Source organism: Chelonia mydas, chromosome 2 (genome assembly GCF_015237465.2).
Source record: "Chelonia mydas isolate rCheMyd1 chromosome 2, rCheMyd1.pri.v2, whole genome shotgun sequence".
Classification (NCBI taxonomy): Eukaryota; Metazoa; Chordata; order Testudines; family Cheloniidae; genus Chelonia; species Chelonia mydas.
This window is the reverse complement of record NC_057850.1, coordinates 111,746,610-111,766,034: the sequence shown is the minus strand read 5'-3', so window position 1 is coordinate 111,766,034 and position 19,425 is coordinate 111,746,610. Positions and strand designations below refer to the sequence as shown.

The following is a 19,425-nucleotide window of genomic DNA, read 5'->3' as shown; positions in this document are numbered from 1 at the left end:
AACCACTAAGTGGAAAGGGAAAGAAATGAGTGCCGATGATAGGCCTTAATGCAATGCTAACAGACTAACAGTTTGCTGTTACAGGTCTGTTACAGATTTGAGCAAACTACATGTGCTCTGTAGGATGTGTGTACAGGTGGGTGTAGTTTAAGGCAGCCTTCAACACTTTAAACAAATTGAACAAAATATGAATGAAGACGAAGGAGGACTGGATTCACAAAAGGACTTAAGTTCTTAACTGCCAAATTAGGTGCCTAAATCCCATAGAATCACAGAATATCAGGGTTGGAAGGGACCTCAAGAGGTCATCTAGTCCAAACCCCTGCTCAAAGCAGGACCAATCCCCAGCTAAGTCATCCCAGCCAGGGCTTTGTCAAGCCAGGCCTTAAAAACCTCTAAGGAAGGAGATTCCACCACCTCTCTCGGTAACCCATTCTAGTGCTTCACCACCCTCCTAGTGAAAAAGTTTTTCCTAATACCCAACCTAAATCTCCCCCACTGCAACTTGAGACCATTACTCCTCATTCTGTCATCTGGTACCACTGAGAACAGTCTAGATCTATCCTCTTTGGAAACCCCTTTCAGGTAGTTGAAAGGAGCTACCAGAACCAGGCCACACTGGGATTCACACACCTCCCCCCCCAAATCATCTGCCCCGAAACACTGTAGGTACCTTAACCCAGTGCCTACATTTCTGCAGTAAATGTTCCCTAGGGGGCCTATGTTTCTTCCTCTGAGCATGCATACTGCAGCTCCATGCGAGGCATCCAGATACCTAAATCCAGAGCAATGCACACTCTGGGAGAAGACAGGCATTCCTCCACTTTAACTTGCCTTTGGAGCCCAATCCAGTGAGCATGCTCATACCGCACCTACCAATTCAGGCCCCTATCGATGACTTGGAAGGGACCTCCCTCATAACTTTTTTTTACTCAGCTGGGGATTGAGAGACCCCAAGTTCAAATTCCCCCTCCATTTGAGGGGGTCAAGGAATTTGAACAGGGACCTGTTACCTCTCGGATGAGTGGTCAGAGCCAGGAGACTGGATCCCAAGTCTCCCATGTGAGTGCTTTAACCACCAGGCTATAGAGTCACTCATGATTCCTTGCTATCTCTGGCCCAATAAATCTTTCATTATTTATCCACCATGCAACAGCTTCAACATTGGGGCACAGAGGACAAGCAAATATGAGTGACTCTGTAGCCTGATGGTTAGAGCACTCAGCTGGGAGTTAGGGCAACCAGGATCCAGTCCCCCTCCAATGACTTCTTTAATATATCCACCATGGAACAGCTTCAACAGAAGAGAATGGAGCCCCCAATCTGAATATTCCATAGCTCAGTGGCTAGGGTGCTCACAGGAGAGGTGGCAGATCCCTGTTCAAATCCCTATTCCCTCTGAAAGGAAGGGGGGATTTTAACCAGGGGTCTCCCACATGCTCTAACCACTTGGCTAGACGTTATAAAAAGAGGGCCTCCTTTCCCCCTCCCCCACAAGCGTCTTGCAAAAAAATGGCATAGGCACCTAACCCCAAGAGAGGGTTCACTGCTGAGAATCCCAGGTGGAGGGAGAGGCCTCCCTGCAGCCGTGACTTAGATGCCTATCTTAGAGGGGCAGGGTTAAGCACCCTCAGCCAGTAGGAGCCACCTTGTGTTCTGGCTTTTTGTGAATCCAATTCTAAGGTGTCTAACTCAGGCTTTATGGATCCCAAGATCTTCTAGGCATCTGGGAGTTAGGCATGGCAATATTCATAAACAAATTTAGGCATGCTCGTAGTGAATCTAGGCCTAAAGGGTTAACAGAAGACAACATACAGCAGCATTTAGGACTCCTCTTTAGCTGTTGGGCAAATGTTCTGCCTCTGAGTTGCTTATGGAGCAGCTGGCTGGAGTGGAAGTGGAAGTGGCTGGAGTGGAAGTAAAAGAGAAACATATATAAACGCATGTTGCACGCTGAAGACCACTCATACAGCAGCTTTCATATGGTATAAAGAACAAGTCTACCTCCAGTCATTTGAGACCTGGGCTGCAGGTGTGGCTGAATGAAATTCAGGGGGAAAAGTGGTAATCAGATTGATTGATTACAATAACAACGAGGAGTCCGGTGGCACCTTAAAGACTAACAGATTTATTGGGGCATAAACTTTCGTGGGTAAAAATGCATCTGAAGTGGGTTTTTTACCCACGAAAGCTTATGCCCCAATAAATCTGTTTGTCTTTAAGGGCCACCGGACTCCTTGCTGTTTTTGTGGATACAGACTAACATGGCTACCCCTCTGATAATTGATTACAATGTGTGGATATCACCTAACTTCTAAAATTTTGTCCAGTCGCTATCATGAAATGCTACTCTCCATTGTTCCACGAAACAGGGAAACAAAGTTATCTGCTGTGGCTATGTTTTCACTCTCATAAAATCTAGGAGGCAGGTTCATTCCAAACTGCGGCAAGTAGCAGCTCGTTCCATGTTCAGGTGAAGCACTAGCCACCCAAGTGGCGACCGAGTGGAGAAAATATTGGGCTTTTCATTGTTTTGTTTCATTTATTAACCATTTTTGTGGAGTTTACACTCACATTTTTTAAAAGCAATTTTTATGATTTCGAGGACACGCATGCTTTAACAGCTTAGTACATTCAAGGCGTCATCATGTTTGGGTTATGGCTGTTTGACCATATGAGCTATTAGTTTTATTTGCCTGGCTGTAAATATGTTCTGACCTCATAAAAGCAGCAAATGGCATGTATGTTTATGACAGATATTTTAGTTTTTCAGAATCTCTTGCTTTAAGTGCCTTTTCACCGACCATTTATTATGGTTTTTTGACTTAGAAAACAATTTAAAAAACAATTAAAAAAGACTGTAAACCACTATCTTGTACTCCTGAGAAGTGATCTTTATTATGAAGTCAGTGCTCTCCAATTCACAGTGCACTAATGAACCAGGGCTGTTTTGAAAGTCTGTCTGTCCTTTAGTAACATAACCAGTAATTAAATAGCTAAATAGCTAACAGTATTAAAAACTGCCTTTAAATAATACAAGGAAGATTAGTTTGGAAGGACTGACAAACCAGTAAAGAAAAACACAACATGGGATTGAAGTCCTCTGTAGTACACTACTAATCAGAAATTCCTACATCACACTATAGATACTATTAACAACTTTTCCAGTATTACATGGTGACATTTTATTTAGTTACTACTTAAGGTGAAGTTTTCATAGCAAAATAGTTGACTTTTATGGCTAGTCTGCCTCTGATTAAATTGAGCACCTGTAAATTACATAACCACTGGATTATGGCAAATTAGGTCTACAACAAGAACTAAAAAATTTTTATACACTAATAAAATCTATACAAAATACTTTTTACAATACTTGGATCAATCTGTAACAGTTTTTATACCTTTAAAAGTACAGAGTACATACACATTTTGGACTTTAAAATGGCAGATTTAATGCAGCTATTAAGTCTACAATTTCTAATTTAAATGCAGGTTTTTAACAGCACACATCCCAGGATGACATTTAAAAAAAATCCAACAGTTTATTGGAAGATATAAAGTCCTTGATTTAGCATATTAAAATATAATCTATCAGAAGAAGTGTGTTGATGGACCAGTTTATAGATCTTGGACTATTGCATAACTCCTATTGGCATCAGAGGAGTTTGTATATTTATTAGAAACCAGGAGTTGGATCCTTACTTCAATAAGGAAAACAATTTTAAAATTTTTCTTCCACTAACAGTCTCATTTCGTCTTATGTAGTTTGGTGAATTTTTGTAAGTAGCGGTGAATTCTATAGTTCAATTTTATGGTCACTAAGAAAAGGCCTACAGTTCAATGGGAGTTAACTAACCAGTTAGCTAGTGTTTTGGTGAATTAGCTAGTCAATAAGCCAAATATACTGTGTAACTTTGATTCTTTGTAACCTCATTAAGATTTCTACTGGGCAATGGGGCTGGGGGTGGGGGGCTGCGGAGGGAGGGGAAGCTACAGAATTGTGGCCTAATATACACATAGCTTAACCGTAATAGCAGATTTTTAAAAAAAATCTTAGGGTACCTTGGCCCCATGACTGTAGCATTCACTACTTGGTAAGTTGTGTTTCCAAACTCCCATCACTACACCACTTAGAGCTAAATAGTGCAACCCTTTCTCTTGTTGGTGAGGACTTACACACAAATAGTTCTATGAACTATTTGTAGGAGTGAGTGCTCACCAATGTACACAATTGTGCAGAGATTATCCCTAAGGAAACACCAAACACATCTAGCTCAGTTCTGGGCCCTTTGTTTAGCTAACACCACAGCATATCTTTCTCCTCAGAAAAATATTTGTGCTTTCACTGTTCAACTTCATAGAAAGGAACTTGCACAAGGAAGCACCATCCATTAACAAGCCAGTGTTACTCCACAAATCACCAGTGCAGGATTACTCATATAGGACAAATTAAAGTCAAGCAATTTTAAGAGTATACGGGGCAGCAGAAAGTTTTCTAATAAAATTTACACTTTGTCTATTAGTAGTTCAAATTCTCCATGTTGGCAAGATGCTTTATATACTATTTCATAAAATCCTATCTTTTAGCCAGTGTTTTGAATATTGCTATGTAAAATGTATTTTATTACCTGCAGAAGAAATAAAATACAAGATCTCCAGTCTTTCTACTGTTGCATAGTCTTAAGAGAAATATGCATTTCAGATTCCCAGCGTAGGATGACAATGTAACTTGTATGAAAAGTGCACCATGAGCCAGGGCTTCTATCTATGTCCTCCATATTTGGCCACCCAGTCTGTTCTTCCATGTACTGGTTGAATTGGAGGTGGGCGGGTCAGGATATTCATGTTTTTTGCAGCTGGATTGTAAGTAGGGCCTGGTAATTGAGCACGAGCAGCTTTGGTTTTCCAAGAATAATCTGAAAGAAACAAACAAACAAAAGGTCAGAAGCAGTGGGGATGAGAAGTTACATATCTCACCATTTTAAAGGAGAAAAGATCCAAAGCTTAGCTATTTGTGACTCATGGACTTAAAAGGTGCTAACAGTCCTGTGCCATTCTCAGTAGAAGGTTGTTCAGTGTGACTGATCTTGAAATACTAACTGGTTACTGCACTTGCACAATAAAAGATCCATTAAACTAGACAGTGATGGCTATATAAGGTTTCTATCAAGTCTAAAGCAAGTTTCCCAAAAAGTGTTTTTACTTACATGGATACAGGAGAGGCAAATATATTATGACGTGTCTTACTGGCAACTTTCATCTGACAAGCACTCCCCCTTCCCCCCCCCCCCACACAATATTCTCTGTTAAAATGTGTTGAGATTGAAATTTAGTCCAAAATTGGATTTTACAGCATATATATACACATCTGCACTGTGGACACTGTTGTCACTGAAAATGGGTGTTTACTTGTCTGATAATTGAGTCTTAACTTGTTTAAAAATATTAACTTTTTTTATTGAGTGTTGGTCAGATTTGTCAAGAATCAAAATGGTGTCTGCTGGAACACCCACCTCTCCTGAAGACCCTCTCACTTTGTACTTCTGTGACTCCACTTCCTTGGTTCTCCTCCTCCTTAGCTGAGAGCTCCTACAGTATTACTATTGCTGGATTCTCTTTCTCTCCTCCTTTCCCATCCCTCTCTTGATTGTCTCAAGCTTTGTCATTGGTCTTCCTATTTTTTCACTCTACATTTGCATCTGGGTGACCTCATTAACTCCTACGATCTCTCATAACACCTCTTTCAAATCTACCTCTACATCCCTATTCTCCCAGACCACACTTCCCACTCCATGTTTTTCTGATACTTCCTTTTGGATGTTTTGCCGCTCCTCAAGCTTAACATGGTTAAAACAGAACTAAACTTCACTGCTAATCCAATTCCCTTCCTTTTTTTCCTGTGATCATTGTCAACTCTGTGCTCCAGATCACTCAAGCTCACAACTTTGAGGATATTTGTGATTCTTCCCTTTCCTTCTTTTTTCCCAGCCGTATCTCATCACTCCTTCCTCTATGATATTCCTCAGATAAGCCCTGTCCCTTTTACTCCTAGCACTAAAAACTGTTCAATGGCTTGGTGCTCTCTCATCTGGACTCCTACTCTCTGGCCTTCCTAATTCTCTTCATTCCATCTACCCAATATGAGGCAGACAAAATAATCTCTTTTCCCTGCTGCTACAGCCAAATCGCTCTTCTCCCATTTGAATCACTTCACTTGCTCCCTCCCAACATCAAGTTTCAACTGCCCTACATAGTTGAGGATTCATGCATTTAGAAGAGGCCACCCCAAGGAAGTGAAACTGCGGGACATATCTTCCCCTAGCACATAAGTACTATTTCCATTCTGAATTCTATTGGAGATAATGTTGATCCTTTTAGCATTAACTACTGCTCTGTGCCTTCTACCCCTCCCCAGAGGTGTTAGTGGCAACCTGGCTTCAAATTGAATTCTGATGGTAGTGGGGAAGGTGAGCAAGTAGTTATGTATGGGGGCTGGCCCTTTGCATGTATGACTTACAGTCTGGGAGCCAAATGCAAGGTTTTAGCAGTCCTTTGTTTTAGTGTCCACACATTTGTTTGTGGATTCTGATTTTCAAAACCCTAAATTCAAAGACCTTGTCACTGTTGATCATTTTGAAAAATGAGCACTTGTTACGACCTCCCCTCCTCATCCACAAAACCAGGTTACAATGAAACTACTTACATTGAATTTCAAATTATTTTGTTATTAAAACTGCACACTAATATTTTATTTGGAACATGATTACCTAGGAGGTACATCTGTTATTTCTGTAGTAGTGTCTATATTAGCAGTATAACTAACCAAGCCACAAGGCATTCCTCCTGGCACAACCACAGCATGCAGAAAACCACCAAACAGATCAAGAAGGCTGACATGGCAGAGCCAATCAAATATGATTTACACACTGAGCATTACAGTGATCCAAAGAAAACCAGACTTGCCCACGGAGACAGCATGAAAATTAGTGTTACCCTTAAAAGGTGCTTACTCATAGAATTAGCACAGTGGTTTTCTCAAAGATATATTGCTCCAGAAGGTTGCCCAGAGTTCAATGGATATAATACATAGCTTTGCTGAGAGCAAGGACATGCTCGCATGCCAAAAACCAAAGCTGTATACATGCCTCTTTATTGACATGACAGCACCTGAGCCAGACACGACAAAAGACTTTTTGGATGGTTAATTTTAGCTAAGCTAATTTTTTCTTTACCTTTTTAATGTCACTGATGGTGAAAAGATATGATAGGCAGAATAAATGAAAATAGATGAGAGCACAATTATTTTAGAAAATCAAAGGAAGCAACAAGAACAGAAGCTTACGTTATAGGGAGAAGAAAGTAAAGTGCTACAAAAAAAGTAGTATTCTAACCAGAGAAGCTAGGGAGAGAAAAAAAAATGGTTATGGCATCCAGTTCATTATTATCTATCTGCCAACACAGTACTGTCCCCTACAGCAGTGCTACTCAAAGTGGTGGTCCGCGGACCGGTGCTGGTCTGCGAGCCATCGGCTGCCGGTCTGCGCGCACATTGGGAAAAAAAATTGCCAGTCCCCCACATCAGGTAGCTTGAGAAGCACTGGCCTACAGTATGTATTATTACAATTTTGTTCAGTCTAGTTTTAAAATGTCCCAAGCAATGGGCTTCCTCTACCTCTCTACAGAGATGTTTCCATTACCTAATTAATTCACCAAAGTTTTTTTTTTTCTTTTGAGCAATGTATTGGTCCTAAGATATGAGAAAGACAAGGTGGGTCAGACCGTGTCTTTTATTGAACCAACTTTTGTTGGTGAGAGAAACAAGCTTTCCAGCTCCACAGACCTATTCTTCAAGTCTACGTTTTTCGTCCTTGATATTTAAAATAAACCTTCCATTTCTTATCATCATCTTAAAACTTTTCGTTATGGCCCCTTGACTCACTCTAAATGATCCCTTTCCATTCTTGGCATTCACAACTTTCAAAAATGTGCAGCCATGTGTTCTCCTGTGAGTAGCTGCCTTTTCCAACCTGTTACAGACCAACATCCACAAACTGGTGAATCAAAACTCATCCCTTCTTTGTGTTTGACTTTATTAACCAAGAAACCAACAATAAGATAATGAAGTACAGCTCAAATCTGTTCCCTAGGCTTTGCTGCTCCTAGGGTTCCTACCTCAGGACTGAGCAGCCCACGCCCTAGGTCTTTTCTCTCTCTATGGCTATGTCTATGCTACACACTCCCTTCAGTACGTAGAATAGACACACTGCATGTACCCCAGCACAGGTATAAATAACAATGTAGACGACAAGGCATGGTTTAGGTGAATAAAGACATGCCTTAACTCTCTGGATATGTACCCAACATGGATCTCTATAAGCCCAAGCACAGCTTACCCCATCTACACTGCTATTTTCAGTAAGTATCCCACTGCCTCCCTCCTGACAGAGCCTTTCATTGATTAGTATAGCTACATGTGGCAGTGTGAACACAGCCTGCTTTACACTGCAGCATGTCGCTACATGTATCCTACATGACAACACCAGTGGTGTGTAGCGTAGATGTACCTTTAAGAGTCATTCCCATGTCCCTTATAGCTGGATGGAGTAATGAGCCACCTGAAATAGTGAGTCAGCAAAGCATATTTCATATTTTTAGTGGGAGCAAAACAGGCCAACAGATGGGGTTTTCCAGACACCTACTGTCAGCCTGTTACAGTCCCTTTAACTGTAATGATGATTCCCACTGAGTTCCTTTAGGGCCTGATCCAATTCCCACTGAAGTCAATGGGGGGGAGGGGGGCGGGCTTTCTGTTGATTTCAATGGAACTTGGAGTAGGCCTTAAATCATTCCTCACAAGTCAGTTCCTCCTGTTCCTGATCATTTTTCCTGGTCTTCTCTGAACTCCCTCCAGTTTGCCAATATCTTTCTAGTGCCTAGAATGCGATGTCTATTACAGATGAGACGAGGTAACAAGTTATATGCAGTAAAATGTTGTATTGGTCTTAAACAGCTAAGTACATAAATACTGCAGGATAAAATGTAACGGTTCCTTTCACATATGCTTTAATACAATACAGAACTACATCAACTGTAGTTATAGTCAGCCAGTTATATTAGAGAAAACAGAAGTCAGACAAAATAGCCTAGCTACTTTGAAATTTTCTTTACCACAGCAGCATTATTTTTTATAATATTCCACTCATCCAACACTATATTCTCATCTCAAAGCCCAAGGATTTACACGACCAACTCCCACACAATGAGATGAAAATACAACAGAACGCATCTTAAATGCCCATGCAAGGAGACCAGTCAAAACAGGCTGTTTAGCAGGGGACCCTTTATTTAAAAAAATATGAAAAATAATGCTGAAATCTTTGGGGCTACTTCAAGATGGAAGCTTAAAAATTGGAATTTATTACTGATACCATATACCTGACTTTGTTAGTGGAAGGTCCATGCCATTTTGAAATTGTAACCAGTCAGATCCTCAGTAAATGTCAATCAGCATAGCTTAATTGTGTTATGTCAATTTACACCAACTGATTTACACCATTACAGATCCAGTCCAACATATCAAGTGCATAAAGAAAAAACCCTCTTAAAAGCCCTCCTTGGAAATTATGGGAATTGAACATCCTTCCCTGTGCCTATGGTGCAGTACATGATAGGGTTACAGAGATGCTTCTTACCTGATGCTGATGCACCAAGAGGAGCTAGTTGTATCCTTTGTCCAGCTGATCCAACTTCTTTTTTATGAAAGGAAGGGATATATCCTCCAGACGGGTTGTAAGCAGCACCTACAAAGCCAAGATTTTCATAGAATCATAGGACTGGAAGGGACCTTGAGAGGTCATGGCAGGACTAATTATCTAGACCATCCCTGACAGGTGTTTGTCTAACCTATTCTTAAAAGTCTCCAGTATGGAGATTCCACAACCTCTCTAGGCAATTTATTCCAGTGCTTAACTGCCCTGACAGTTAGGAAGTTTTTCCTAATGTCCAACCTAAACCTCCCTTGCTGCAATTTAAGCCCATTGCTTCTTGTACTATACTCAGAGGTTAAGAGAAACAATTTTTCTTCCTCCTCGTAACAACTTTTTACATACTTGAAAACTGTTATGTCCCCTCTCAATCTTCTCTCTTCCAGACTAAACAAACCCAATTTTTTCAATCTTCCCTCAGAGGTCATGTTTTCTAGACCTTTAACCATTTTTGTTGCTCTTCTCTGAACTCTCTCCAATTTGTCCACATCCTTCCTGAAATGTGGAGCCCAGAACTGGACACAATACCCCAGCTGAGGCCCAATCAGCGCGGAGTAGAGCAGAAGAATTACTTCTCGTGTCTTGCTTACAACACTCCTGCTAATACATCCCAGAATGATGTTCGCTTTTTTGGCAACAGCATTACACTGTTGACTCATATTTGGCTTGTGGTCCACTATGACCCCCAGATCCCTTTCCGCAGTACTCCTTCATAGGCAGTCATTTCCCATTTTGTATGTGTGCAACTGATATTTCCTTCCTAAATGGAAATCTAGAACAGCCTCTCCCCTGGTAGCTGTCTCCACCTTCTGAAATAAAAAATTGTCTCCAATACATTCCAAAAATTGTTGGATAATATGTGCCCGGCTGTGTTATTTTCCCAACAGATGTCTGGGTAGTTGAAGTCCCCCATCACCACCAAATCCTGTGCTTTGGATGATTTTTTTAGCTGTTTAAAAAAAAACCTCATCCACCTCTTCTTCCTGGTTAGGTGGTCTATACACTGATGTAAAAGTTTTAAACTTTTGAGCTTGATTCAGGCAGCCAACAGATCTTTACTTGCTCTTCATGGTCACTTTAAAGCTTATTTATGGTACAACAACCATGCAAAGTATCAATTTTATATAAGAAACTGATATCTGTTTAGAAAAATGTGCGTGTGCATCTTTACTTTGAGTCCAGCTAGGATACAAAGGTCTAATCTACATTACAAAGTTAGACTGACTGAAGTCGACTTGTTTCGATCTAGTTGTGCATGTCTGCATCTAAATCTCTCCCCCACTGATCTAACCACCACATTACAGTGACACAATAACACCACCTCACTGAAAGATGCAAAAGCATGCTCCACCTTCCATCGACACAGTGTGAGAGTAGACATTGAATCACATGTGTTGACCCTAACAGTTCTCCCGCAGCCGTCCCACAATGCCCCTATGTCTGTGCCAGTGGTCACTCTGGTCACAGTTTGGAACTCCACTACCCAAGAGACAGAGACTGGAACCCACCTCTCTCTTTAAAATCCTCAGCATGTTTTTGAAACGCCTTTTCCTAATTGCCCATCCTGATGAGCACACCTACAAGCCCACTTCTGTGAGCATGCAATCATGCCAGCCCACACACATTTCTGTCTGGAAGAGCTACTAGACACATTCCTGCCTGGAGCAGGAAAGAAGTCATGGATCTCTTTGGCCTCTGAGGAAAAGAGACTGTACAAGCACAGTGAAAGACCAGCAAGAGAAACAGACATCTATGAGCAGATTGCACAGGCTAGTCTCAGCTCTGTTGTGCCCTCCCCACACCTCTCTGTCCAGGAGTCAGCAAAAGTGGTACTCTTTCTGCCAACCTCCTCAGCTCTCCATTCAGGGCAGGGCTGAGAGCAGCTGAAACAATACATGGCTTCCCTACCTCCCCAACCCATCCCACACCAAAATGCAGATCAATAAAGAATGACACAAAAGTCCAGATGAAAGATAAACCTTTAATAAAACATGGCCCTGGGACATTACCCAGGGTACAATCTGGACTGTTGGATAGCATGTCCCCTCAGTTCTCCTGCCTGGGGTCCGTTTTACACTGCTTCACTATGAGAGCAACCACTCCTAGCCCGCTCACACACAGCCTCCAGCATGTAAGTTACCCCCAGCTATACTGCAAGAGTGCTTCAGCCAGCCAGTCATTCTTGAATTATACTGTAGATCAGCAGTTCCCAAACTTTTGAGGGTCATGACACCCCTTATCCCTGTCTGCACCCCCGCCCCCACCCCTTGGAGCCGGGGCTGGGAGTGGGGCTGCAGCTCAGGGGGCGGAGGGGTGGGGGAAGAGGACAAGGATAACGGCACTGGGGTTGGGACCGCAGCTGGCGGCGGGTCTGGGGCCGGGAGCAGGGCTGTGGCCAGGGACAGGAACGGAGCCACAGCTGGGCTGTGGTGGGGGCTGGCAACTGGGCCCGCAGCCAGGTGCAGCTCTGCTCCCGGCCTTGTCCACAGCCTCGGCTATGGGTCGGGAATGGAGCCATGACCAGTGGCTGAAGTTGGGTGCTGGTGCGGGGGTGGGAGTAGAGCTGTGCGAAGGCTGGAGAAGGCACAGGACCAGGAGCCAGGGATATGGCTGGAGGCAGGACTGGAGCAGAGCTGGGGGCGGGAAGGGGTTAGGTGGTGCTCCCTCCCCGCACCCATGGGGGCTGACCCAGACCCCACTGCTCCACATTCCTCCATACCTCCCTAAGGAGACGCGCCCCACAGTTTGGGGAAGCTGTAGAGCGACACCAGCAAATTCCCCATCCCAGACTTCCCCCAGAAATCTGCGTCTTGTACTGCCAGTACCCTCCTTGACAATAAAAGCTCATATAAAGTCTGTCTTTTCATGAATAGACTCTGTCATGGTATCAGCATATGTAAGGGTGTACCAGGATGTGACCCCTGCCCCTCACATTGCATGCATGGCTCCTCATGCAGGGCGTAGCCATTGAGCCATCTGAAGCAAGTAATGGAATAATCCAAAAATATGAACAGCTGATATTATATTCCTTAGGTATTATGCACCTGTTGTGCCAGAAAACAGTCCACAGGCTCTGTGATGCTTGCAGTGAGTACTGTGTGAGGCATTCTGTTTCACATCAATATTCTCCACACTCTTACACTAGTGTGATTTCACTGCAGTAAATGCAATTACATCAACGTAAAATCAGTGTAACCAGGTGGAGTTGCTCTGCACAGTTGCAGCTAGCATCTGCTTAGCAAGCTGCAAAGGTATAAAAACATCTGGCGTAGATGCATGTGCTTCTCCCCTAGAAAACTTCATACCCATTTCCCAGCAACAGTGCAGTCACACAGGTGGCAGAACAGAGCAAGTGTTAATATAGACAGGATTCACTGCATCATGAAAATGTGCATGTGAAGCAGCCCTAGTGGAGACAAAAGTCCTATAAATGCTGGCACTGTAAGCACTGTGTCATGGACACTTGCTCTGACCTTGACAACAACCGGACTCTCTTGCATACACTGGTGTTAGCAACTTTGGAACATTTTGGCCACGTAATTTTAGTGTGCACGCAGCCTTTTATATAATCAGAGTTTATCTGTAGTACAGAAAAATACATATAAATTTCCCCCCATTATTTTCTCTTCTCCTTCTACTAGGAACTCTCTGTCTTAGTGGAAGAACATAGCAGATCAATACTCTCCCACCACCAAATTGTTAAAAACACCAACCAACATTTAAAATGAATAATTTAAAATTCATAAGACTACTCCAAAGCAGAGAGCTAAGCAAGGGTGTGCCTTAGTACAGCACCAGTGCTGTGGTGCTTAAGGCACTTGGCTGAATGCAGCACACCAAAAGCCTATTACTGCAGAAGCTGTTGTGGTTTATTATTATGGTGGTGAAATACTCTCTGGCTTCAGAACAGGGCTAGCACCAGGGCACAAAGATTCTAACAAGTCAGACAGTCTTAAATATTATTTAATAACTATATGTCCAATTTCTGTCCTCAGATTTCCGAGGCTGCACTAGTGTAATTGAGGACAGCCTACTGGGTGGTTTTCAAGTTGGTCTAAGTCCCAGGGAAATGACTGCCCTCCCCTCCCACTGTCACAGGACCGCCTCCACTAAGGACTTGATCCTGAACCCACTGAAGTACACAGTAAAGCTCCCATTAACTTTAATGGGGCAGGATCAATAACTAAGCATGTTTACTAGAGCTTGACAGATAGAAAAAAGATGTGGCCCAGTATTTCAGTATGAAACACTAAAAGGATTCTTTAAATATGTTCATATATTTGGAGTTCACCTGCTTGACACAAACTACTGTGGGCGAAGTTCACAACGGGGAAAATCCTTCAGCCTGCTCCATGCGCAAGGAAACAATCGCAGACTGACTGACCCCAGCTGTGTCCTCAATCCCCCCTGCCATTATAAGAGAGTTTATGGAGCACAACTCAGTGGCAAGCAGATCCCCTGCATTCCCTCCTCTCACCATATCCCTCGCCCCTGCACAGCAAAACCAAAACGATCCCTCTGCAACTGGGATCCCTCACTTTTACAGGGAGGGCAAGGTTTGCCACAACATGGAATAATAGCGATTAAAACTGAAACAAAAGTGTAAGATCATTTGGAATGTATTACACAAGAGCAACTATTACAAGAAAAGCAAAATAAGAAAATGCATGACATAACTATGCAACCTGCAAAGAATCATCTATCCCAAGCTATAATTGCCATAAATTACCTTTTGGCGCCTCTAAATTTTCATTCAACCTTTCTTTGCATGATAGTTTTTCAATTGGTTTAATTATGTTTTCTTCTGCAGAGAAGGCAGAAGAAAGCAAGAAAGCAAGAAAGACAGTCCTTCAGAAAATGTAGATGAAGAATTGATTAGGTGATTTGTACATAGAAATAGGGGAAAACACGGAAATCAAAACAGGTGCGAATGAGTGTTTAAAGTACCTTTATAACTATGACTTCAGTCCTATGTTTGCAAAAAGGCCTTACCCTAAAGTAGGAAATGGTGCTACTGAACTCACCACCAGGCTTCTACTCAAGGGAAGCAGAATATAACTGATCACCAATGTAAATATAATAAATCACTCAAGCATGGTTAGCTAGTCAGACTGCAGGCCTAACTGAACCTAACCCTATAATTCTGCATAGAGAGAGTGCCTCATCATTTGAAACTAACCTGCTCTCAAATTGTTATGTTTTATGGTTACACTGAAGGAAAGGAAAAATACCATTCCAAAGTAAACTTAATTTGGTTAATTTCATCAGTTAAGGGGCAATGACAACTTGAAATCTAATAAGTAAAAAAAAAAAAAAAATTAATGACTTAAAAAAAAAAAGGAGTTTCAGTGGCTGTACCTGCCTTTGGGACCCCTTGCCAATGTCTGTGTTTTACCAAACATATTTTCATGTGTCTTTCTTAAATGCGTTTTACCCTGGTGTTGGTGTATAAAAGAGCCAGACAAGAAACTAATGAACTATAAAGGAGAAATGGTGAAAATAGCTTTGGAAAGTGCTATCAAATGCACAAAGTAAACAAACAGAAAATAAATAGTATTTATTCTCTAAATTCTTTCAGTTATAGTTATTGGAGGTAAAATTTTCCAGACAGAAGTGGGATTTTTAGGCTGATTGTGTCCATTTCATACATTTGCATTTCATTATACATATATATATAATGCACTGATTTTTAGTTTATCTGGAGCAGAATTATTCAGCTTCATTTCACATTCTTATAGCCTGGAGCCGTGATCTTGTCCGATTTCATAAGCTAAAATGGATTCAGGAAGGTCACTACTAGGACTGGAGACCTTCAAGAAAAACCCAGGTATTTGAGGAAGTAGGTCCACTGGTTCTTTAGCTGGCACTCTCCTACCAATCAATACTGAAGCATTACCCCATCATGTTATTAAGGGGGAAAGTACTGTTGATTGAAGGGGTCTTCTTTCAATAAAAGGTTAAAGTGAAGTCACTGAAAATGCCATGGCACTATTTAAAGGAGAAAGGATGGTTCAGTGGTTCAGGTGCTAGCCTGAGACTGCAGACCTGACCATGCTCCACTGAAGACTCACTACTTGTCCTAAATGACTTGCCCAAGGTCAAGTTTTTCAAAAGTATTTAGGTTTAGAGATGCAGAGACGTGCTTACTGGGATTTTCCAAAGCATCTGTGCAAGTTAGGTATCTAACTCCAATTTATTTCAATGAAAGTTAGGTGCTTAACCTGCTTCAGCATTCTTGTAAATCCCCCTAGGTGCCGCTCTGCAACTTTATGCATCTGAATACTTTTGAAAATCTGGCCCTTTGTCTTTCTGTCTGCCTGTCTCATGTCCCCATTTGTAGCATAGGGATAATAGCACTGCCCTACTGCACAGGGGTATTGTGAGGATAAATACATTTTGAGGTGCTCAGAAACTATAGTGAAGGGGTTACGTAAGTACCTATGATAGATATTTGAAAGAGATGCCCCTCATATTGTGTGAAAAATTCCAGTGTGGGTAATGCTCTTCTTCCTACCAAACACGACTCATGTAATTTCAGACAGATAGTATGTGCTTCACTTTCAAAAAGAAAACCCTGTATTGTTGATGGCACAGATTGGCTACCACACTCCCCCTTATTAGACGGGGCATGGCAGTTGCAAGGAAGTGAGACCTTTACATAGTATTTAAAACTCAAAGATCCTTCAGGATGAAGACTGCTACAAAAATTTTAGGGCCAGATATTCAGTTGGTGATGTAAATCAGCATAGCTCTGTTGAAGTCAATAGAGGAACACCTAACCACACCAGCTGAGAAACTGGTTCTAAATTATTACTTTATTATCTAAAATCATAAAAAGTAACAATGTGGTCTTATGGATAGAATACAGGGCTGGGAATCTAAGAGCCCTGGTCTCTAGTCCTGGCTCTGACATTAACTTGCTAAGAGATCTTAAACAAGTCACTTCACCTCTCTGTGCCTAATTTTCCCACCTGTAAAATGGGGATACTGTACTTATCATATAGTTCAGTAGTTGTGTGACGCTTAATCAGTGAAAGCCAGACTCTGCCATCCTTACTCATATTGTGAAGTACATTACTCCAACAACCTTATTGAAGAAAGCAGGATTACTCATGCAGTAAAGTACTATTTCGTTTGAGGAAGGTTGGCAGGCTCAATGTTTGAGAACTGCTTTGAGATCCGCAAACAAAGCACTCTGTAAACATTATTTTTATGATATGAGCTCACACCTAGCATCTTTTTTTTGTTTTTTTTCCCATATGAGGGACTGCTCTTTTACCCAATGTTCCAGTTCAAATTGACTAGGAATAATAAGGTCAAATTACTTGCTTAAATTAACACAGTGAGTTAATGGCTCTGATGGATTAGAACTCAAATTCTTCCTGGCAGAGCTTCATAATTGGACTTATATAGCATGTACTTTCTCCACACCCTGAAATGAAAATATATACCTTGGCATATAAATATAGAGTACACTGTTCTTTTCAGGGGATACACGTTAAAAGAGAAAAGCAAGAATACAGTGAAACAATTGGAAGCTAAAAGACCTTACCTAAATTAATTTTAAACAATAAAAATTAACACAAAATAATCCAGTATATACACAATTGTACTTATTGTAATTATGAATTACCTGCATTCGTTCTGTTAAAAGACAGACCTCCTCCAGTAGGCCCTAGTGGTTTAGAAAACAATGAATTGTTCCAGATTCCTTGAGAGCCTTCTTTACCGGCTGCTACTAAGGAGACATTCTTAGGATTTACACCTTGGAAAAGCAATAATTTTAAAGAGTGTGAATGTCAACTTCAAAAGACAACGTATTAAGCACTTAAAATCTTAAGAATGGAAGAACACCTTGACGGTACATTAAAAGTAGTTAGACTTTACATGATGTTACAAAGAACTAAAACTGTTTTCCTATAACTCAAAGAACAATGCATACTGCTTAGGTTTTACAACTGAACCCTAAAAAGACTAGTACAGAGAGAATTGTAATGATCAAATATACAAGATAAACTTTTAACAGCTCCAGAGACAATTGATCTTAACTTTGTAAAAGTCTGCCTTAATGTGAGCTACTATAGTTAAATGAAAGTCAAACAAAATACTAAAAATGTAGTAAAGTTTTTATGGCAATCAAGTAATTAACAGCCATTTGTTATGTACATAAAAGTTAAAATTATGTGCTACCAAGTGCTGTATTTCCCAGCTGAAATATAAAACCATTGAACAGTTACAACCACAAAAGGGGTATGCAAAATATTAGGCTTCCTGAGACTAAAAGAAAAACTGGTACTGTATTTCTAAAACACAGATGTATTGAAAAAGGTGGATGTGATCAAACAGCATGAAAGCAGCACCCAGATCTAGCAGAATTAAAGTAACAGATAAGTGTCCAGATTTAATATTTAGAAAGACCATTAAATACCATTTTTTTTTAAATCTGCCTTGGTGCTATGATTTTCTTACAAGCTGAAGTTGGTTTCTATTTTTGGATGAATATATTCATACAGTCCTCATATCAAAAATGTGGCTCTGAACCAGAGGAATATTAGAAATGTCCTTGAAAAAGGAAGGAAATTGAGATTATTTATCAACTGGGCTATCTATAGGCAGACACACATTCTTTGGAGATTAACATTCTTGAGTCTTTGGGCCTTCATCTGACATTAAGGAATTGACTTTTTTCTTCCCAGCAGGGAATTCACTGAAAGGCCTCAACTATACTTTTTGCAAAGTGAGTAACAAACTCATTTAGTTGGCAAATGAAGATTATTTACCTATAACTGAGATTCTTTGAGCTGGACTCTGCATATTGTTGTATCAACCAGGCAAGGTACTAACAAGCTTCAACAGGACTTTATTTTCAAAGTGGAAACCTCTTTACAAGCTGCTGCTGCACCCTCTGTAGCTTTCTCCCAGTCTCTCAACTCCTCCCCCTTCCTTCCTGTTTCCTGTCCTTTCAGACTCCCAACAGCCAGTGCTCCCAGTTCTAATAATTACAAGCAACATCTAAACACCACATTCCCTCCTCTCTTAAGAAACTCTCCCAATTAAAACAAACATTGTTCTAACCACAGGAAAAAATACGAAACAAGACACTATACTGTTGGCAGAAATATTACATTGAAAACACTGTAGATACTACATAACATAGTCTCTAGTCCAGACAGGTGGTCATCTGGGTCTGATAGGCAATCTCTCAAGCCCCGGTTCCAGTGCAATGTCTTGTTGTGTTGGTACTACAGTGAAGTCATCCAATGCAGACTGGGTGTTGGCATAATCTCCTCTTGGTGCATAGGCAGGTGCAAGATAAGAAGCATTCCATACATGCCTATCAGAAAGTCGATAGGTGTAAGGTCCCTTCTTCTCTATGATTTTAAGAGGAGCTGTGAATTTATGGTCCCCTTTGCATAAAATTCCACGTTTTTGTATTCTAACAAAGGAATCACACTCAAACTTTGGCTCCTTAGCACCCCACCACTTGTCTGTGAAAGCCTTAGACTTTGCTTGGTTCTGTTCAACTGTTTTTCTCACATCATCCTCGTTTCGGGCATCAGGTCGTGCCTTTAACAATCCAGCAATGTTCAGTTTGGTATTGATCTGTTTCCCATGCAGTAACTCTGCGGGTGATCTTTGCGTTGTGGCATGTCATGTAGCC

The 19,425-nt window shown here is 41.2% G+C and overlaps 1 protein-coding gene across 5 annotated transcripts in view; it reads right to left on the bottom strand.

Annotated features, from left to right (window-relative positions):
- Positions 1-4,606: 4,606 nt before the first annotated feature.
- MAK (male germ cell associated kinase) overlaps positions 4,607-19,425 on the bottom strand; it is a 63,682-nt gene continuing 48,863 nt past the window's right edge. For 4 of the 5 annotated variants that reach the window (XM_043540123.1, XM_043540124.1, XM_043540122.1 and 1 more), the window contains 3 exons: positions 17,398-17,529; positions 9,693-9,800; positions 4,607-4,916 (listed from right to left, as the gene is read on the bottom strand). In XM_043540123.1, the coding sequence (XP_043396058.1) occupies positions 4,762-4,916; positions 9,693-9,800; positions 17,398-17,529 (395 nt within the window). In that variant the 3' untranslated portion in view covers positions 4,607-4,761. The remainder of the gene's footprint in view (positions 4,917-9,692; positions 9,801-17,397; positions 17,530-19,425) is intronic. The other variant, XM_043540126.1, reaches the window with a different exon arrangement.